This window comes from Pseudocercospora fijiensis, assembly GCF_000340215.1.
Source record: "Pseudocercospora fijiensis CIRAD86 unplaced genomic scaffold MYCFIscaffold_3, whole genome shotgun sequence".
Classification (NCBI taxonomy): Eukaryota; Fungi; Ascomycota; class Dothideomycetes; order Mycosphaerellales; family Mycosphaerellaceae; genus Pseudocercospora; species Pseudocercospora fijiensis.
Genome location: NW_006921534.1, coordinates 5942798 through 5963116, shown reverse-complemented (window position 1 = coordinate 5963116; position 20319 = coordinate 5942798). Strand labels below are relative to the sequence as shown.

At 49.5% G+C, this 20319-nt stretch overlaps 11 protein-coding genes across 11 annotated transcripts; 8 read left to right on the top strand and 3 right to left on the bottom strand.

The window, feature by feature from the left end:
• Window positions 1–266: 266 nt before the first annotated feature.
• Window positions 267–1318, top strand: MYCFIDRAFT_187864 (uncharacterized protein; the record flags this gene model as incomplete). Its single annotated transcript, XM_007927439.1, has 4 exons — window positions 267–482; window positions 577–947; window positions 1017–1212; window positions 1265–1318. 4 exons carry the CDS (start codon window positions 267–269, stop codon window positions 1316–1318), a joined length of 837 nt encoding a protein of 278 aa, XP_007925630.1.
• A 2718-nt stretch (window positions 1319–4036) lies between these two features.
• MYCFIDRAFT_119336 (uncharacterized protein) lies at window positions 4037–5276 on the top strand (the record flags this gene model as incomplete). The annotated part of the gene is made up of 2 exons (XM_007927438.2): window positions 4037–4564; window positions 4728–5276. Coding segments are annotated over 2 exons (1077 nt in total), but the record flags the coding sequence as incomplete, so codon positions are not given.
• Window positions 5277–5742: 466 nt separating this feature from the next.
• On the top strand, window positions 5743–6852 carry MYCFIDRAFT_187862 (uncharacterized protein; the record flags this gene model as incomplete). Its single annotated transcript, XM_007927437.1, has 3 exons — window positions 5743–6088; window positions 6173–6580; window positions 6701–6852. 3 exons carry the CDS (start codon window positions 5743–5745, stop codon window positions 6850–6852), a joined length of 906 nt encoding a protein of 301 aa, XP_007925628.1.
• A 161-nt stretch (window positions 6853–7013) lies between these two features.
• On the bottom strand, window positions 7014–8307 carry MYCFIDRAFT_207505 (uncharacterized protein; the record flags this gene model as incomplete). The annotated part of the gene is made up of 7 exons (XM_007927436.1): window positions 7564–8307; window positions 7493–7528; window positions 7444–7466; window positions 7359–7402; window positions 7154–7322; window positions 7077–7111; window positions 7014–7036 (listed from the first exon to the last, which is right to left on the bottom strand). The coding sequence occupies exons 1-7, from the start codon at window positions 7585–7587 to the stop codon at window positions 7014–7016; spliced, it is 354 nt and encodes a 117-aa protein (XP_007925627.1). The 5' UTR covers window positions 7588–8307.
• Window positions 7460–8307, top strand: MYCFIDRAFT_211064 (uncharacterized protein). Its single transcript, XM_007927435.1, has one exon. It carries the CDS (start codon window positions 7767–7769, stop codon window positions 8169–8171), a length of 405 nt encoding a protein of 134 aa, XP_007925626.1. The 5' UTR covers window positions 7460–7766; the 3' UTR covers window positions 8172–8307.
• A 496-nt stretch (window positions 8308–8803) lies between these two features.
• Window positions 8804–9614, top strand: MYCFIDRAFT_101069 (uncharacterized protein; the record flags this gene model as incomplete). Its single annotated transcript, XM_007927434.1, has 2 exons — window positions 8804–9440; window positions 9508–9614. Coding segments are annotated over 2 exons (744 nt in total), but the record flags the coding sequence as incomplete, so codon positions are not given.
• A 1267-nt stretch (window positions 9615–10881) lies between these two features.
• Window positions 10882–11256, bottom strand: MYCFIDRAFT_7820 (uncharacterized protein; the record flags this gene model as incomplete). The annotated part of the gene is made up of 1 exon (XM_007925990.1): window positions 10882–11256. A coding segment is annotated over one exon (375 nt), but the record flags the coding sequence as incomplete, so codon positions are not given.
• Window positions 11257–11380: 124 nt separating this feature from the next.
• On the top strand, window positions 11381–12421 carry MYCFIDRAFT_174005 (uncharacterized protein; the record flags this gene model as incomplete). The annotated part of the gene is made up of 8 exons (XM_007927433.1): window positions 11381–11454; window positions 11485–11554; window positions 11586–11677; window positions 11708–11812; window positions 11838–11863; window positions 11904–11981; window positions 12014–12088; window positions 12120–12421. The coding sequence occupies 8 exons, from the start codon at window positions 11381–11383 to the stop codon at window positions 12419–12421; spliced, it is 822 nt and encodes a 273-aa protein (XP_007925624.1).
• Window positions 12422–12455: 34 nt separating this feature from the next.
• MYCFIDRAFT_174004 (uncharacterized protein) lies at window positions 12456–14558 on the top strand (the record flags this gene model as incomplete). Its single annotated transcript, XM_007927432.1, has 13 exons — window positions 12456–12561; window positions 12602–12744; window positions 12771–12826; window positions 12876–12891; window positions 12921–13068; window positions 13092–13098; window positions 13127–13869; window positions 13905–13924; window positions 13957–14065; window positions 14093–14125; window positions 14159–14332; window positions 14373–14484; window positions 14540–14558. The coding sequence occupies 13 exons, from the start codon at window positions 12456–12458 to the stop codon at window positions 14556–14558; spliced, it is 1686 nt and encodes a 561-aa protein (XP_007925623.1).
• A 30-nt stretch (window positions 14559–14588) lies between these two features.
• Window positions 14589–15608, bottom strand: MYCFIDRAFT_174003 (uncharacterized protein; the record flags this gene model as incomplete). The annotated part of the gene is made up of 1 exon (XM_007927431.1): window positions 14589–15608. One exon carries the CDS (start codon window positions 15606–15608, stop codon window positions 14589–14591), a length of 1020 nt encoding a protein of 339 aa, XP_007925622.1.
• Window positions 15609–16616: 1008 nt separating this feature from the next.
• Window positions 16617–18436, top strand: MYCFIDRAFT_88680 (uncharacterized protein). The gene is made up of 3 exons (XM_007927430.1): window positions 16617–16805; window positions 16871–17938; window positions 17997–18436. The coding sequence occupies exons 1-3, from the start codon at window positions 16799–16801 to the stop codon at window positions 18014–18016; spliced, it is 1095 nt and encodes a 364-aa protein (XP_007925621.1). The 5' UTR covers window positions 16617–16798; the 3' UTR covers window positions 18017–18436.
• The last annotated feature ends 1883 nt before the right edge of the window (window positions 18437–20319 follow it).

Sequence of the window (20319 nt, the reverse complement as noted above, 5' to 3'; positions counted from 1 at the left end):
TATACAGAGAAAACAGAGCGAACCACCTCGAGGTAGATGGAGGACGGCACGATCTTGCCCATATCTATACCGTAAAGAGAAAGACAATGCGACAGATATCCATGATGCTGACGTTACTACAGTAAGGGTAGACTACATGTAAGTGACTGTTGTAGTCGTCTAGTCCTTATCTAATATCTGCTCCGGAGTGTCACAATTACTTCCACATTGCCAACTTCGCATCGCCAGAGACTTTCGATTGCCTACATCCGAAGCGCAAGAGCAAGATGCAGCAACAAGACTTCGACGAAAGCAAAGCATACCAACAACAAGGCCCCGTAGATTTCGACGACGGCCGCGAGCTAGAACTCCTAAATTTCGTCTACAGTCGACCGAATATCGATGAGATCCGCAACTCACCGCAAAAAGTTCTCCAGGCGATTGATGAATTTGGTCGCACGAGGAAATATCTCATGAATGTCGGAGAGTTCAAGGGGCGTACGGTTACAGAACTGATAGCAAGCGAGAAACCCCAGACGATGGGAGGTAGCATGCAAACGCAGCCGCTGCCTTCCTCTCCGGCTGACTTATGAGTAGGTTGAACTCGGGGGCTACGTTGGCTACAGTGCAATCCTCTTTGCCGAAGCCTTACGCAAAGTCGGCGGACAGAAGTACTATTCTCTCGAACGCAATCCAGAGTTCGCCGCCGTGTTGCTTGCTCTTGTTGACCTGGCGGGCCTGAGCGATATCGTGAAGGTTGAAGTTGGTTCCAGCGACGCATCGATCCAACGCCTGCACTCTAGCGGTCACCTGCAGCATATCGACATGTTGTTCCTCGATCATTGGAAGCCTGCTTACGTGACTGATCTCAAACTTTGCGAAGAACTCCGTCTTATCAAGCCTGGCTCTATACTCGTTGCAGACAACGTTATCAGCCCGGGGAATCCCCCATATCTCGAATACGTAAGGTACGCAAGAATCTTAAGCACATGTGATTCTGCATCTCATGTCTGGTCTTGATTATTAAATCCTTTCAGGTCGACTGTAGCGGAAAAACGTGAAAAGGCCCGCACTCCACAAGGAGCGGATGCCATCCAAGGACTTTTCAGCCCCAAGCAAGTCGAGCTGTACAAGAACCGGGTACCAAACGGGGAACTGGCGGACAGCATTGGTAATCCTAGTTTAGTATACGAGAGTGAGCTGATCGAGGGGTTTGAGCCGACTGGGGAAGCAGTAAGTGTAGTAAATCTTGTCAGGCTACATCCTGTAACTAAGCGGAAAATAGGATGCACTTGAGGTCTCGAGGTGTATTAGAGAAGAGACTCTTCTCAACGAATGAATGCTCTAAGATCAGGCTCGTGCCGATCTGGAAATTTCAGATGAAAAGTCATCATTCGTCTTTTTGAAGTGCCAAGTGTCGAAGATCTCCATCCATAAGCAAGAAGCCCGTGCGATCAGTGAGCTCTAAAAGCTGGGTGGCAGGTGGATTTTGTAACTGACATTCGGACCCCATCACAGCCCAGCGGGCGCTCGGCTGCTCGAACGTTGAATGCAGCTCCAAGTGCACCTGGATCGTAGTGCTAGTCGACCGACTCCTTAGATCTTCACCGCTTCATCGTTGACGAGAAGTCCTTGATCGACACTGTATTTGATTGAGCGAATGCCGAGAATCGTCTCATATGTTATTGGGCAAGTTGGACTTGCTGCCGCACAGTTTGGTGACCGCGGTATGCAACGCTGGCCGGAGTTTCGGACTTTTGAATGAGACCGAGCTGCCTTATTGATGCTGACTTTGCCGCTCTCAGCCTGAATGAATCCCAATGGAAAGCTGCTGAGTTTCACCCCAGCTTTACCGGTACCGTAGTCCTATTCGCAAATAGGCATCAGTCTCAACTCGAACCTCCAAATATGAATGCCCTTTGCTTTAGATCTGAACTTCCAGATCCAGTGTAGCCAATCCTGAAGCCACCTCTCCACGTTGCATATTTTGCAATATGAACACTATTGATTCCCTTCAACCACACATGGCGATAAAGTCCAGCACCTCGATCCTAAGGTATCTAGCTGAATCAAGAGGCTTGTCAATTCTCGTCTCGAAATTTCCAGAAAAGGCGTAAGATCAAGCCGGAACAAATCATAACCATACGGCACGGCCTAGTAAATTTTAGCATACGCAGGAATACAATCTGTTTTGGAGCTTTTCTATAACATTTTTTTCGACCAAATTTCCCATTCAACCAAATGAGACATACCACCTTCGATATCGAGACATATTACCTCCGTTGGCAGGATTTGTGCCTTTTCCTCCAGGATAGAAATGTCCTTTGATCGCCTAGTCGTGAGAGAGATTGACATCTTCCCAAAAACTGTCATCGAAATCGGGCTTGATGTATTCGATATAGGTATTACGGTTACCTGCAGGACGTTCGCGTAGATTTGCTGAGTTGGAGGTAAAGTCGTTTCCTGAGGGAGGGATGTGAGGTTCGAGGATTTCGATGTCAAGGGTGGTTGCTGTAGCTGGGTGGAAAAGTAGCACGAGCTCGGCAGCAAGCCAGAACATATTTCAGAACGTATGATGACTGCTTCGAAGTGGACATGACAGTGTCCATGATACAGGATAGTGTGAATATCAAGTCGATCCCATTTCTATCCTTCGCTAGATCACTGTTCCGATGGGCGGGGATGGATCTGTGGATATTTCTCCGGGTATATCAATCACACTCGTGGTGCCAAGTCAGCTCCTCTTTCTACTTGACAATAATATCAATTGTGTCACCGAGTATTTCCAATATCAGCGCTCAGTCTCTAGGGACCAGGTGGATGCGCCATCGAGCCGGTGAGCATCGGGATAGACGGGGTTTCCTGTCGCTGTGCATGAGCTCTCTGATGCTCGGACGAAGCTGGGAGTATGCGAGTCTGAATGGCACCAGACCAGAGCGTGATGGGTTACTGGCGCATGATGAAAGAGGTCAAAGGTAGGCACGGTATGGACACGATTCGAAGTGGAGCACAGACCCACGCCGAGACTTTCACCGGCAACCTTTTTTCAATGGAGTTTACATATACAGATTTCTCGACCCTTCGCCCAATCAGAAGCGGTTATTCTGTAACCATTCTGACACAGTCCACTCAGGACCTGTGGCGCAGGTTCGTGGTACCTTCACTGCGCGTTGTATATCAACTTCGTGCTAACCTCCACACAGCGGTAGCGCGTCTGATTCCAGTGCTCCTGGAGTATCCAGAAGGTCATCCGTTCAAATCGTAGGTTGACTTGCATACCGAGGAATTGTGATACTCTGCCTAACAACTGCATAGGGGTCAGGTTCAGTCGCGACTGAGACTTGTTAGAATTCTTTTTTGTTCCAGTCCAAAGCTTCCTCTGCCTAACAACTACATAGGGGTTAGGTTCAGTCGCGACTGCGACTTGTTAGAATTCTTTTTTGTTCTAGTCCAAAGCTTCCTTTCTGATCTCAGTATAGCCGATCGCTTCAGGTGCTGCTCTTCTTGAGTCCAGCATCGAAGGTCGGAGCCTTCTTGAAAGAACACTGAAGAGAAGGAGCAGAGGGTCTTTTTCCCGCCATGAGTGGCATTGCGAGTACTGGGTCGGATGGAATGAAGGATTCTTTTTCTGGTATCAAGTCCTGCAAAGTCCTGTGCTCCTTCCCGACACCACAACCTTGTGATTTTACCCGTGAATCATCGTTTTTCAGTCAATCAATGCTATGCTTTAAACTTTTGCAGTCTGGTCTGTTGTAAGTAGACGGCAGGTCAAAGAAGGAGCTCTTGAGCTTGGCCGTTCCGCCAAGCCAGACTTCCGCGGTCCGCGTTTGGCTTCAATGTCTGGGAGGAACATTCGTCTCTTCCATCCTGTCGACATCAGCTCATCTCGCATAGAATCGCTATGCCTCCTCGAATACAGCCCCAGCGGCTGTCTGCACCGCAATCGTGTCAGTGCTTCCGAACGCGACCAGAGATGCACCATGAACCCGTTACAATGGCAGCAACGCAGACACGCCAATTGCATCGACGCGGCAAGGCCAGAAATATAACGGCACTCCGGCGAGGTATGTGGGAATGGCTCGCAGGCCCTGGCAAGGTTTTTCGCCATCCCTTACCAGGCAGCACAAACTACATGTCCGCATACGACAAACAAGGCCTTCTCTTGCGCTCAAAGCGACAGCGCCAGGATCAACAAAACCGCAACGCCGATGCCGCGATAGAGGGTAAGGTTTACACGGAAGAGGAAGAGGCAGAAATAGTGCAGAAAGAAAGGGAGGATGGACTTGATGAGGTGGAAATGCAGGCGAATGCAGCCAAAAGAGCTGCAGCTCGCCAAGCAAAGGCAGACTTGGACGCGAGAGGTGGTATGCCGCCAGAACGGCCTTCAGATATGAGACCGTATCCGCTCAATCACAATTTCAGAAGTGAGAGTGTCCTAAGCGAAGACCTCAGAGAAGAGCTGTACAGACAAGTTGTCCTTCAGGATCAGAGCATATCAACCATTTCGGCGGCATATGGCGTTGACATGAGGAGAGTCGCGGCAGTGGTGAGACTGAAGACCATTGAGAAGCAGTGGCAAGAAGAGGTATGTGATTGTCTTTCAGTCCTGTCCCATCGCGTGATGCTTTTCAAATATCGATTAGTCTTGAAGACACCTATATGGTTACAATGATCTTGTGTTCTGACCCTGCAATCAACGCCACGCTTTAAATCGACTTTTTCATGAATTGAGACTGACATCGTACTAGGGCAAGCAATTAGCGAAGCCATATAATGACGCTGTTCTTGCGATGCTGCCGCAAACTCCTTTCAAACCCCACCATCCTACAAAACAGATCTACGAGCACGAAAGCGTCAACGACCTACCAGTACACGCAAGCACACGCCATCAACTTTTCTACCCAGTATCAGAATCGCGGCAATTCACTCGAGAAGATGCGGCAAAGGCATTCCACGAGAACCTCCTTCCAGCCGACAAGCGCATTCCTCATCCAGAGCTCATTGCTATAGAGAAGGACCGTTTGAACAACGTCGAGCGCAGAGAGCGATTTGAGAATCAGTTGCGTCGAGATGCGGAAGCGAAAGAAGCCAAAGCAAAGGCTGAAGCCAAGAAGAAGGCGTGGGAAGAGCAGACCCAGCGTGTCGTTGAGACCAGACGGTGGAACTTCAAGTTCCAGGATATCAGCTGGAAGGGAGGCAAGGATGGACGCGGACGAGGAGCCGTTGGCGCACGATATGGCATGCCCCATGAGGATAGGAAGAGAGGCCAAGTCAAGATACCGACTAGCGTCGAGTAGGCGAGGGCACTGCATAGTGTAGTCTATGCGCTTTCTCCAAGAGAGGATTTGTACAATTCCAACCGATGAGCCGATGGCCTTGATCATTGATCAAATTCGTGATTTTCAGCAATCTTCCTTTTTCTGCCTTTACCTCACATTCAGCTGCTGCATCCGATTTTTTCATGTCAGTCGAAATGGCACAGTTCTGATTGCTGCACCAGCGGCGGTAGCGCATGCCGGCGCCGGACTTTCTGTGCAGCGTGATGGTTGTGGGTGGGCTGTTTGCCGAGTTCACCTCCCCACTACAGAACTTCAACAAAGCTAGTCGTACTTCTTTCCCACGTAGTCACCACCACAAACCTGCACCGATGAGCTCACAAACACAATCATAACCATGGCCGGTATCCTCTTCTGCCTCCTGACCGCCACCACTATCACCACCCTCACCATCAACGCCCTCGTCTTCCTCTCGAATGCCCTCAAAATGCCGGCGATGGAATTCTATGCCCGAAGTCTCGCTTCCTTCATAGCACTCTTCATATGTGCTTGCTACGGTACCATCGCTTCGGCTTGTCTCAACGTTGTTGGCTATGGAGGTCTCGGGCAATGGACGACTGCTCGGTCGTTCAAGTGGACGATGCTGTTGTTCACGGGAGTGTGGTTTGATATACAAGACGAGAAGAATTACTTGAATTCAACGCGACCGGCTGTATTCGTTGGCAATCATCAGACGGAGCTTGATGTTCTGTTTCTCGGACATGTCTTTCCAAAGTACTGCTCGGTGACTGCGAAGAAGAGCTTGAAGATGGTGCCGTTTTTGGGATGGTTCAGTACGTATAATCTTCTTGAGTCAGGAAGGATAGACATCTTCTGGGAACTCCCTCCTTTTGTTACTGACAATCTTTGTTGCACAGTGGCTCTGAGTAAGACTGTCTTCATCGAGAGAACATCCCGCACGCAAGCCTTCGCTGCTTTCGATAATGCTGCCAGGCAGATGCATGAAGCAAAGCAATCCGTCTACATCTTTCCCGAGGGTACAAGATCATACTACGACAAGCCGGACCTGCTCTCATTCAAAAAGGGTGCCTTCCACCTTGCGATCCAAGCACAAGTTCCGATTGTGCCGATCGTGGTTGCAAACTACAGCAACGTTCTCAACATCAAGAAGAAGATCTTTCGACCAGGCTCGATTCCAATTCGAGTGTTGGAGCCTATCGAGACGAAAGGGAAGACCAAGGAGGACGTTGATGAGCTGCTCAATGAAACAAGGGAGAAGATGTTGAAGGTTCTGGTTGAGATTACGCAAGACGCACAAAAGCAAGGTATCGCCCTCAAAGACAGCCAGCGCGAGAGCCAGGGCAATGGACAGGCAAGAAGTACCGGTGTCGAGCAGAAGGTGCTGAACGCTGCGTCGTAGAATGACGCGGAAAGGTCACGCTCAGATACAGCGACTTCTATGCATTCGGACGGCTCTGTTGTGGTGGTCGAGCATGCACCACATCTGCCTTCAGGCGAGGATGACAGCGAACTCCCTCTAACGGCAGGCGAATGGGCAGTTGTGGATGGCATCGTGCAAAAGTTGAAGCACTCCTGACCTTGGCGGTGACAGCTGAAATTGGTGCTTTCGCCAAGAACTGCAAGGCTGATACAGATGTGGAGTTTGGAGAGATGATCATGCATTTTGATTGCATTCGGGGAGCTTGCATTGTTTGCCAGTAGGATACCCTTTAAGCGAGGCCGGGGCGTAGAATAGTTCTACAGGGATTGAACAACCGATGCTGTTTTGACCAACCTGCTATCCAAAAATATACGCAATACTCATCAAAGCGACCAATCTCAGCTCCGGGAGGAGCCTGTAGGGATAGAGCCGTGGGAAATTGAGAATAGTTTGTTACCTGTAAAAATACCCTGCGCTACCATGCCTTCCTTCTGGGCATGAAAATTCGCAACCACAAAGGGACAAGTTGCCAACATCCAACCCTCGCATCCAATCTCTCAAGGTTTCGGCGTGGAAGAGCCTTCGGGTCCTGCGCCTGCTGTTTCGTCCAATGGGAGTAGGCTCTTCTATGTACAAGGCATGGATAATAATAATAACCAAACTTTGGAAGAGGGCACAGACCTTGTAGAATGTGAGGAAACGTTTCCTTAAGATCAAGACATCTATCCGATATCGAAACTACTTGACCCTACAATACCATCTAGCCCGAACTCGACGGTTCAAGTTTCGCCTTCACCAAGTATCGATAGTAATACTCGGCCCAGTTGCAAGCCTGGAAAGCATTTTAGGACGATACGCAAACGGAACTGTTCGAATCTTTGCGAAAATCATCAACTTAGAGACTCTTTAACGAATTCGACATACCTTAGAAAAGCCTCGCGACAAATTTTCAAAGATGCATTTCGCGATCGTCTTTGCGGTTCTTACCTCAACAGCGTCTGCCCATTTCGTCAAGATATACAGGGAGCAGTTCTGCAAAAACATCAACGGCGTTTTCAACTTTGGGACCCATGCAAAGATCTGGTCTAGTACATGCTACAGCGTACCTCAAGCCGGACAATCGGTCGAAGTACACTTCGACCAAGCCAAGACTGTCCCGTGCACTGTACATCTCTACAACGACAACCACTGCGGCAACGAAATCGCCATATATAACGGAATATATTCCAGTGTCGACAGCTGCTATGAGAATTCCCCGATTTATTCCTACAAGGTTACTTGTCAGGATTGAAGGTCCGGTCGTAGAAGATGCGTGTTTGTTTCAACGGTCTCGAACAGTGCCAAGACTGGCCCTTTTTCCTCTGCATTTGGAAATCTTTTTCTGTCCAGATGTGCTCATGGCTTCGAGGCGTTCAAGGTGTTATAGAGAAGATGCGGCGCTGATTACTGTCCACGGAAGGCAGCATACAGAGTGAGCGACGGCATGAGGGTTTGACTCGTCCAACGAGCGGCCGGTGCCGGGTAACTCCTCTGTGGTGGTTACAGAAAGGTCAAAAGTCTTGCTGGAAGTCGTGTAATTAGCCACTGAAATACAAACAACCTTGTCGCTCGAGGCGTTCAACGTGTTCGCTCCTTCATCAACAGGAGCTCTTCGAAAGGCATTGGACCACGGACACATCTCCGCCGCCCAGTGACGTAGACAGCCAAACCTTGGGCAGTCATACGTCTTGCCTACCCAGATACAGAGCGGAGTGAGGTCAATGGAACAGCGTAGCAGCACAGGGCTGAACTTACTTAGTGTAGCTAGGTAACTGTAGAGCCTAACTAAGATGGCTGCTACATATGTCGGTGGTCGGTCAAGCATCCCACTCCAACCTTTCACCGACTCTCTCCATTCCGCATCTTGGCTCATTCACACCACCAAGCCAATGACGAACACAGATTCACCATACAGCAATCAAAAATGTCAGACCGTTCATCAACACAATCCGCCTCAGCAAACCCCAAACGAACCTCAACAATCGGCCCAACCTCAAACCGCTCCTCAGCAGCCATAATTCCAGACCGATCCAGCAGTCTCAGCGTCAACACCGATACCCGTTCCCACAAGCTCGTCCTCATAACCGGAGCCACCGGCGCAATCGGACGCGCAACAGCCGTCGCCTTCGCCAGAACAGGAAAATACAACCTCGCATTACACTACGCAACCGCCCACGAAAGCACTCGCGAAAAGCTTCTCTCCGCAATCGGAGACGTCCTACCCGCCGTCATCGACGTAGCACTCTTCCAATCCGACCTCTCAGACTTCGACGGCGTCCGCCGTCTCCATCGCGAAGTCGTCGAAGGTTTTGGTCGAGGAATCGATATTTTATTCCTAAATGCTGGAATCACAGGTGCAAAAACGAATCCTTCCTCTTTAAGCGAAATTCCGATCCAGGTTTTTGAGGATGTCTGGAGGATGAATTGCGCGGGACCGATACTTTTGACGCAACTTTGTGCGCCGTATATGGAGCGACAGGGTTGGGGGAGGGTTGTGTTTAATAGTAGTATTGCGGCGTTCACGGGAGGTGGGGTTGGGCCGCATTATGCTTCTTCGAAAAGTGCGATTCATGGGTTTGTGCATTGGTTTGGGGGCAATGTGGCAAGGAAGGGGGTTACGGTCAATGCTGTTGCGCCGGCGTTGATTGAGGATGCGGCTATGCTTGGGGAGATGGATGAGAGTGGGAAGAAGAGGATTGCTGAGAGTAGGTTTGAATCACGTTTCTTTTCATTCAGCCGATTTGAATTTGTGTGCTAATGATGTGATTGCAGAAATTCCTGTTGGAAGACTTGGTAGGCCAGAAGAGGTCGCTGAGACCGTGCTATGGTTGGTGAGCACGGGTTATGTGACGAGGAAGATCATTCCTGTTGATGGTGGATATCATCCATATTGATAGCCCTGGTTTATTCTGGAAATCGCTAATTGTAGCTGTGGTGGACTTTGTCATACTGAGATAGTGATGCTGGTGGGTCCACCAAGTCGCCGCTTTCTGAGGTTCTTTGGATTGTTGCCCGCTCCACAATGAGGACACCTGATGTCTTTCTGGATATATTTCTGGCATGGAACGAAGGCCGCGTCCTCGAACAAGAACGCTTCGCTGCAATAATAGCATTTGTATTGAGGCCCGTTTGGCTGCTTGTTTTGGCGGAAGGTCTCAGCAACAAGCTCCGCTGCGAATGCAGGCACGCCCTTGACGACTTGGATGAAAGCGTTGTCTTTAAGCAGGTGTTGGCCAGGTCCCATAACGTAGCTCATGAGGCATCGGCGAAGAGACGCCTGCGGATCCGTCTCAAACCTATAAGTCTCGCGAATGGCGTCTGCGAGTTCGATCAGGTGCAGTGATTCGACTTGCATGCGGTCCTGGAACTTCTTCATTGCAAGTTGGACTAAGCCAGGAAGATCGTACTACGCACATTGTTAGTATGCAATTCAGGGAATGCGAGTAGAATCAGATACTTACCTTGTCGCCTATCGTATGTACGTGGATATTGAAGAGCAGAGCTGCGCAACCCTCCTTGTCGCTTGTATCGTCGTAATTTTCAGTGTATAGGTAGCGCAGCATGGCCGCTACCGCATTGGGAGAGTCTTCTTCCAGGGTGACGGTGTTATTTGTGGCTTCCTATCAATTCTTTAGCATCTCATGAAGCTCATCAAACCTCTTGGCCTTACTTTGAATCTTCCATCGCAGGCTTTCTCGAAGAACTTGCATCCTGCGCAGACAATTGCCTTGTGCACTTTCCACCGACGCTCGCCGCAACGAATGGTGAGATCAGCATAACGCGTATCACCATACAAGCCAATTATTCTCTTGAGAAGACTGCTTGGTTTGTCCACGTTTGCCATGTTGGCGTTGTCTGGCTAGATCAGGTGGTGGTTAACAGTTAAGTCGCAGCCGAAGGAAGAAGATGGAAGAAAGTGCCGTGAGATGACAGGCATTGGAGCATTGAAGCGTTCGAAAGTGAGCCGTGCAGCATGTGATTGCTCCTGAACTTGAATGTAGACGTCAATGGCCTCACTTTCACTTCTCGAAGTGATCCTCTTTTTGAAGCTTAACCCTGCTACATCAATGTCGCTAGCCCTAGAGCCGTGGTGACCGCCAATGTCAGCACCGTCCAGCCAACTCTGACGACGTTCCTGTTGCTCTTGATCCCCTTTGCGAAAGTGAAGGCCACATATCGGAGTGAGCCGAAGATATGCAAGGTGAAGGGGAACGCAACGACAAATTTCGTCGCTGCTTGCATTATGACTGGCCAAGATGCGAACGCAGAAGCCAGAGCAGCCGAAGACATATCGATTCCCAGCGTAGACGACAAGAGGTAGAAGAACCCGAACAGGTACATGCCTCCACTCATGAATGACCCCGTTATGCGCATCGATATCGAGAGGAAGGAGTTGATCTGAGGTCGGGAGATGCTCAGATGCGGTGCAGTGGGTCGACTGAGGCGTTGATTTGCAAGAATCTGATTCTTATCCTGCATCACTTCGAAGTCGACCTTTCGTGTTCGCGACTGCGCAATTGATCGGCTGTACGTGGTCAGCATTGGCTCAATCAGTCGAACTATCAAACACACCTGGGTAAACTCGCATTTGGCCAACGAACATTGTTAAGAAATATGCTTGGAGCCTTTCGGTCTATCGCTAGACATGAGCGATCTGGGAGTGATCAGCATTGAAGATTCCTTGAATCATGAAATCCCATATAAGCACTCAGCCTGGATGTTCTCGACAACATGATGTCTTCAGCCTAGCTTTCAAAATCTTTGCAACCAGCCAAAGCAGGTCGGATTGTCAGCACTTCAAGAAGACCCAATTCGCATGGTTATAAGGGTTTGTGCCTGCCGGCTTTAAGCTCATGGTGCCCGGGAATAGCACGCGTCTGAATCCTTCTTGGTTTCACGACGAATCTGACCTGCGCGCACTCAAGACCGCGCGCCGGAATCGGTAGGGCTTCATATGGTCTTCCTAATTGAGTATTCCATATAGCGAAGTCAAGAAAGATTGTCTCTTTGCATACTGGACGAACGCTGCGCCTGACCGCTCCAACTCCACGAAGGCCTGCTGTCAGAGCTTGCGTATGTGTGTTGGGTAACAATTCACGCAGCTCGGCATCTCTCAGAGAGCATTCCCGTAACACCCTCAAGCTCTTTCCATGAATAGCACTGTCCAGGTGCTTCTTCGAGTGAACGTCGTACGGGGATGCGAAAATTACAGACGCGGTTCGACTCGGTCTGGTTGGGATCGAGGGGTGAAGGCACCGCAAACAGTATTACATCGTAGCCATCTGGTTTGGTAAATCGGTACCAGTTCGTATAATACCCTTCATATTGACGGCTATGGGTCATATATTTGCTCGTGGAAGGTGAAATAGATTGTTTTACAACAGTATCTCATCCAGAGAGCAACAAGAACATCAGGCCCGTGCGTTCCTTGGCATTTCCACTCCTCACGGCAACGACCTCCTTCTTCTTCCCTGTACACCTCCTACGAAAAATGTCTTTCATATCCGAGGCCGAGATTCTTGCACTCCTCGACCTGACTGAGGAAGACATGCTATGGTTAATCCAAGGATTAATCTCGGGTACCCTTTGGATGATTGGCGAATTTGCCGACGACGATGATGGCTTCTACGAGGAGGGGATGATCGAGGACAATTTCGACAAGACTTGGGAACTGCTGGCATATTGAAACCCCAGCCCCGTACATCTCGACTTTAAGCCTGATGTTCAGGATTCATACAGGCTGGTCTTCTATGAGCACCAAAAGCCTCATCTCGAGAATCTTTGGGGGTGGAACCCTTTACCAGCCCATTTACTCCACAGAAAGGTGTGCACAATTCCTCCGCTGAGCTCGTCCCGATCTTCTGAGATAGCGGCCAATCTCTGATAGTCCGAACACTTTCCAACATTTCTACATGCGGACCAGAGCACGAATCATGGCAGGGCGGGAGCCGAGACGGAAGCTGGGGGATGCCACCACAGCATCGTGGAAAGATCTGTCACTCGGAAGATGTGGTAGTCAGAATGTATTCTGCTAGCCTTACCCTGGCTCAGAGCACTACGCAAGGTTGACAGCCTTCGGGACTATATCTGGGTGTTACGGCTGCCACTTGCGGAGCCTTAATTTGGGAGGAATCACGAAGTGACTTCAAGTTTTTGGTGTCCCGGAGCATGGCACTATATTGCAGTTTCCTGGACTTGGAAACCTTACGTGCTCCAGGACACAGGAGCAGAGCTCTCAATTTTGCCTTCTAGAGAGCCAGGAGACATTGGTTACGACCCATACCGCCCAGCTTCTTGCTCACTCAACACAGTTCACAATCCATACTGCTCAGCGTGGCGAGTGCATTGAATTGCAGACGATGTGTGTCGTCCGCATCACAAAAAGGTAGAGATATCTTGTACGACGGACCAATGGAAACCTCAGGCGTGCACGCCCCGCCCTCGCACCTTCCTTCCCAACTTCACCTTCCATCCTACCTCCATCTTCAAACACAATCCAATCCACCATGCACCCAAACCCCAACCCCAACCCCAACCTCCTCTCCCTCCCCTTAGAACTCCGCGAACAAATCTACACTCACGCCTTCACCTGCACCGACCCGCACGCCTACTGCATCTGGCACGGTCTCCTCCTAACACTAGTCGACGGCAAAATCTACAAACCCTTCACCCACCGTCCCCACAACTTGGGCAAAAATTTGAAAAAATGCGGCTCCTCAGCCCTCCCTCTGCTCAGAACCTCGAAAAAATTACATTCCGAAGCTTCGAAAATTTTCCACGAGAATTTAGAGGTGCGGATACATATTGACGGAAGATATCGATCACCGACAGAGATCAAAGGCCTTGAACTCGGACGTGTGGAAGACGTGGGATTTTTACGAGGGGTGAGAATTTGGGATGTTACGGTGCGGCTCGAGAATTTTGAGGATGTGGAGAGACTTGTTGAGCAAATAAATTCAATCCAGGCTATTATTCTTGTGGAGTCCGGGAGGAGAGGGCGAGTTGTTGAGTGGAGGAAAATTTCTGTGCAGATTTCTAGGTATGCGGATGAGGAGGATGCTGGAGGTGGGAGGAGGGTGATTGAGGCGGTGAAGGGTTTGACGGGAGTGCAGGCGCTGGAGGAAATTCGGGATCGTTGGAGGGAGGGGACGACGGTTTTTGATTTTCAGATGGGGCGGAGGGAGGGGAGGTTGCGTTGTTGAATTCGACGGCTTGGTTTAGGTTTCGCTGCTGTCATTCTGCTGGACTTGGATGTATGCGGGAGATTACATTATACGAGATCGGGACATGATGTTTCTACTCTCTATGTGGGAGGATGAAATCACTACACGTACCAGGCCCGCGTGCCTTGATTAAGGCCGGCATCTCTCCATATCCAATTATTCTTCAGGTGTCGTGAAAGCGAGGCCACCAGGTATGTGAGTGAACGGACTCGAAAACACTTCTCATGCATTCGCTCTCCGTCAGGCTGAGAACATGTCGCAGATCTCCAAACATAGCTTGAAGCTTCCCCTGTCCACTATGACAGCCTCATGGTCCCATACAGGAGCTCAAATTCCTATTCCAGCCTGCTGCCGAACTCCATCAGCAATAAAATGTTCCTTAAGACCTTTGCTTGTTCTGGAAACATCGAATAGCATTCCTAACAATGATCTCAATATCCACAGCTTATACCCTTCTCCAGAGAACTCACTTAGCCTTTGGAAGTGTAGGTATCGCGGCGAGCAACGACCATATATTTTTGCACCTGTCATTTGACCATTGACCTAGAAAACAGTTTCTAACCAACATGAGTTGCCTTAAGTTCCTGGTGCTCTCGCTGACTTTACGAGGAAGACTCGATTTGATGGCTGTCATCTCTCCGACCGAAGCGATTCCCATGTTGATTTCCAGCTATGGTGGTTGTTGGGAGACCAATTTTGTTGCGATCTGGGAAATGGCGGGCTCTGTGAACCATCATACCTCTGCCATACTCCTGTCAATGCGATCTGCCTGTCCGAACTCGTAAGATGATTGGGAGCGGCCAAGACTTTTGCTTTGACTGTATCGCCTTTATGGCGCGCAGTGTCAAGCTCGTCAAAAGCTTGATCGACTCCACTTGAGTTCGGCAATTGCAGAGAAGCATCGTCAGGTTTGAGCGCTGTGTTTTCTAGAGCCTTGGATTCCGCAGAACCTGACCCAGTTATGTCAGACTTGAGATCAATTTGGCTTAAAGCTGAAATGGCCAACTTGATACCTAGCCCATTGCGAGTGAGCTGCTCGTTGTTCGCAAATGTGTCGCTATCGTCTTCCTGCTGTGCCGACTTACGAAAGGCAGTTGCATAGTCCGGCCAGTCGTTTGTTAGCAGCAAGATCTTCGACAATTCTGCTAGATCAGCGTTCGTATGGCGGGTTGACCAACCATAGCCAAAGCCGTCATCAACCTGGGGTGCAAGCAACTCAGGCGATGGAGACCTCGAATACGCCACGCATGGAGTTGAGTTTTTTGGTTGCTCGGCTGCAACGTCAGCGAGTTCAGAATGACCAAAAGTGGCGCCAGAAGAAGGTGAGGATGGCTGTTCTTCTTCTGAGGTAAATCCTGCTTCACCCGAGCCAACTCGAACAGCTCTCTTCTGAATCTCGATTGACTGAGCAGCCTGGGCGCTAGCTTGTGGTCTCAAAGCCTCGAAACGTCGCACGAGGTCCCGTCGTACTTCCTCAATTCGATCATCATTGGGCCGATTGCGTTTGGGCGTAGGCTGGGCATCTTGGATTAGATCAAATCCTGGTGAGTGTGGTCGTTTTTGCGAGAAAGTCTCGCTTGCTCTTGCAAAACTCTGCTGATGCTGCTCGAATTTCTCGGTCTCGCAGACCTTTGAGCCTGCATTACCCATAGCTACTCGCTGCTTCTATGGTTAGGGAAATGGTGAGGAGAAGTCCTAGAATATTCAGTGTTATATATGTTGTAGAGAGTATGTAGAGGGGACCTCGAAGGAAAAATGGAGAATGACAAGTTTTAAGACAAGCGTCTCATCACTTCACACGAGTTCGAGGCAGCCATTGTCTTCATTCACTTTTACTGGCTGTGTGTTGCCTCGAATACCTCTCAATCAGAGATACTCTGGCATAGAGACAAGTCGTTTCGCAGAGGTTATGAAATTTGTTCCTGCAATGAAGCAGCAGTCGTCGGCTGCGAATTGTACTCACCAAACAAGGCCAAGCTCCAGTCCTTCGTGCTTTGCATCTCACTGCCTATTGCGGCGGCAGGAATCATTCGATAAATTTGCTGGACATCTGTTGAAGTCGTATGCCTGGAATATGAAGACTGGCTGTCCTCTGGGAGTCTGGGAATTTTCTTCCCACCTGCTCAAGAAGATAGGGTCCATGTCACAATTCATCCGGAGATGGATGGGATTTCCAGGTGTATTGCGAGCTGCCACAGAATGGCAACTCGTAAAACCCAACCAGAGTTTCATGGAATACACGTGGCCAGCGTAGTCTAACATGAAATCTGAATGGCGGAAGGGCAAATCTCGCCATTTCTCGTTTTCGACTCCTGAGTCCAGACGATCAAGTGGCGCGGACTATCGAAGCCCGTGAATCGCCCAGTAGCGGTCACGAGGCTTGTACCTGTTCGGAGGCTAGGTACGGAGGTATGTGAAGGATATGGTCGTATTCGTAGTAGTATGAGGACGTAAGCAGATCTTCTCGAAACGAAACAAGAATAGGAGACAGGCTTGGCTCCGGCTTGTGATTCGCTTTCAAGTGAGAAGCCGGCCGGTGAGCCAATCACAAGACCCTGAGCCGCCTCGCAGCTGCGACGCTGCGTTGCGTGTCCAAAACTATGGAAGCCCTGCCCTGCCCTGCCCTGCCCGCCCGCTCCACGTCCTCGAACACTTTTTAATAAACATTGACCTCAATTCACTCCAGTAGTTTGCTGTGGCATTGGTCTTGTACTCCATCGCAAGATCCAACACCTTCGCTCGCACCCCCTCGACAACGACAGTAGATACAGGTACAGCAGCTGGTTCTGCGATTGCGACATTGACCGCCCCAGAAAGCCCCCTCGACACAAACTTTCAACATGAAGGGTATGCACAGGCGCAAAGCACCTACACACATGCGCGTACGCCCTCAGTCGCTGACCGCGATGTAGCTTTAATCCTCGTCGGCGGTTTTGGTACTCGCCTGCGACCTCTCACCCTCACGCTCCCCAAGCCCCTGGTGGAGTTTGGAAACCGACCCATGATCCTCCACCAGATCGAAGCGCTTGCCGCAGCGGGTGTAACCGACATCGTGCTTGCGGTCAACTACCGGCCGGAGATGATGACAGCGGCGCTGAAGAAGTACGAGCAGGAATACGGCGTGCGCATTGAATACTCGGTCGAGACGGAGCCATTGGGCACTGCGGGACCGTTGAAGCTTGCGGAGCGCATTCTGGGCAAGGATGACACACCATTCTTCGTTCTCAACTCAGATGTCATTTGCGAGTACCCTTTCAACGACCTCGCTGCATTCCACAAGCAGCACGGCCAGGAAGGGACCATCGTGGTGACTAAGGTTGAAGAGCCTTCCAAGTATGGTGTGATTGTGCACAAGCCAGACCATCCATCGCGCATCGATCGATTCGTCGAGAAGCCAGTCGAGTTCGTCGGCAACCGTATCAATGCCGGTCTCTACATCTTGAACCCGTCAATCCTCAGGCGCATCGAGCTCCGACCCACCTCGATCGAACAGGAGACTTTCCCCGCCATGGTCAAGGATGGCGAGCTGCACTCATTCGATCTTGACGGCTTCTGGATGGATGTTGGTCAGCCCAAGGACTTCCTCAGCGGGACCTGCCTCTACCTCTCCTCTCTCACCAAGAAGGGCAGCAAACTGCTCACGCCTACCTCGGAGCCCTACGTGCACGGCGGAAACGTAATGATCGACCCGTCCGCCAAGATCGGCAAGAACTGCAAAATTGGTCCCAACGTTGTCATTGGACCGAACGTAGTCATTGGAGATGGCGTGCGCATTCAAAGAAGTGTGCTCCTGCAGGGCAGCAAGGTCAAGGAGCACGCATGGATCAAGAGCACGATCGTTGGCTGGAACAGCACAATCGGCCGATGGGCACGCATGGAAAACGTGTCAGTACTAGGAGACGACGTTTCCATTGGTGATGAGATCTACTGCAACGGCGCATCCGTGCTGCCACACAAGAGCATTAAAGCCAACGTTGAGAGTAAGCGAACCCGCCCACCGCCATTCACATGCGCACCAACACTGACAAATTTTCCCAGCTCCTGCGATCATCATGTAGAAAAATTCCCACGTCCGCGTCCGGTATTCGTTCTCCCGCAAGCGTTCGATCTTCACTCCGTTCCGTTTCGAAACCCCCCACCCCAGCAAGGGAAATTTTTCTGTCGCAGCGTCAAAAGCCAAGTGAAACGGCACAAGATACATAAAGCAAGGGAGAGACAGAGAGAGAGGGGGGGAGAGAGAAAGAGATGTGCATTGGCGTTATCCTTTTTGTTTTTTTGGTGTTTAGAAGGCGTCAAGCATAGTGACGGGCTTAAGTTAGTATTACATCGTAGCCCAACCACGCCCATGCGTCGTGGTGTGATGGATGGACTCTTGCAGCGAATTGAAAAGCAGCCGAGGTGAGAGAGAGAGGAAGAAGCCAAAAAAAAAGCATTAGATTTTTTACTGTAATCTCGTCCAAAGATCATGTCATGTCGTCACCACTTGTTTCAGATGCTCAAATGTAGGAATGTGTTCCATCCCCTTAACGAAGTCCGTGGTTAAGTCCGTCGAACACCCACCCTGGCTCTGCCCTTGTCGGGTTCTACTTCTGATGCTAAATGTAGTGTAGCTCTATAGTAGATTACATCACTAGTAGAACGGCGATACTGTCCGATTGGGTCTCGGATTTAGCCGTAGTGGAGCTTAGGGTTAGGAAGCCGACACTTTTACGAGTCGTCCCCTAGTAAAGGTTTTATAGTAAACCTTCGTAAGTAAAGGTATAGAAGAAGGCAATAGAGGCGCTAAGTACGCTACCGAGACAGGTATATAGACAATAAACCGTAGATTAAGACCTTCTAATAACTAATTAGCTACTAACCGAGTCTCGCCTGTCTCGTATATACTATCGACTAAGTCGCTATAAGCTTAGTAAAGACACACTTCTAGCACTAATTAAACCGCCGAGTCTACTTAAGAAGTAGTTTAATATTAGTCTACTTATAGCTAAGGTTAACCGGCTCGTAGAGGCAGTAAGGGACTTAAGGGTAGATATAAACCTCCTATAGAAGGAGGTTAAAAAGGAGGTTACGGAGTCGCCTATAGTAGTTACTAGCTCCGCTAAAGAAGGCTCTCGAAGTAAGGCAATAGTTATTAAGAGGGCGGAGTTTAAGGCACTTTAGTTAAAGGTTAGTTAGTTAGAAGAGACCGTTGCCTCGCTCGTAAAGTAGCAGTATGCTTTAAGTACGGCCTACGAGTTAAACTTAGAGACAATAGCGACGGTTATTAACCGCTAGCGGCGCTCGAAGAAGTATTACTTTGCCGCTTTAGGTTCTCGAAGAAGTGCTATAGATTAGGCTAGTTATACTATATTAAATCGCAGGCCTTATAAAGGGCTATAGGTCTATAATATTAATAAGCGTATATTATCTAGTACTCGTCCTTCTTATCGAGAGGCTACTATTTATAGCCCTAAGCGGTCTATACGAGCCTATAGAGATAGCAACGCTAGCGTAGAAGAATAGCCTTCGAGCTATATATAGCATTGCTACTACGAGCGAGACGACGTGCTTCTTCGGCCGTAGGCAAGCTACTACCCTTCTTAAGCTAATAGCGCTTAGATCGAGAGCCGCTAGTATTATAGATATAGCCGGAGATAAACTATCTATTATTTCGAGGCAGGGGAGGAGTTAGCGTACGCTAAGCTCTTATAGCCGCTTCTATAGCCTGTTTCTTATTAATCTCTTACTAACTAAGTTAGACTAGTTGCTACGCGAGCGCTATACGGAAGTCGCGTTAGTAAGTAAACTATTAGTCCTTAGTCTACTTCTTATTACCTCGTAGAAGGATAAATAAGTTAATAATAACGGCGTCGAGTAGGAAATAGAATAAAGGGTGCTAACCCTTCCGTAACTTATACTATATCGAGCAATAATAGCGTAGCTAGTTATATATATTAACGCTACCTATATAGTCGTTATATAGGGTAGCGACCTCTAGAAGAGATATCTCTTGCTTGCCGTCGGTATTCTAATATAGTCGTACGTGCTTATCGATATAGGCGTTGTTTCTAGCTCGAAGGTAGGTACGAAGCCGTAGTATTCTATAAGGCGGAAGCCGAGGAGGCTTAGCGCTAAGCACGTAGCGACCCTAGCCTATAAGTGCGCCCGAGATCTACGCTTAGTAAGCGCGGATACTTCCGATCTTTTGTCGCTATATAATGCTAGTAAACGGGCGCGCTAGTATAGTAGTTTGATATAGTATCCGCGCTTTATAGTCTATAGGTTAAGGTCGCGCGTTCGATTCTCGGCGTGCGTTCTTAGCCGACTAGGCTAATCCTTAGCAGACGCGGCTTCGGAGATGCCTAATTGCCTTAGGCGCGCG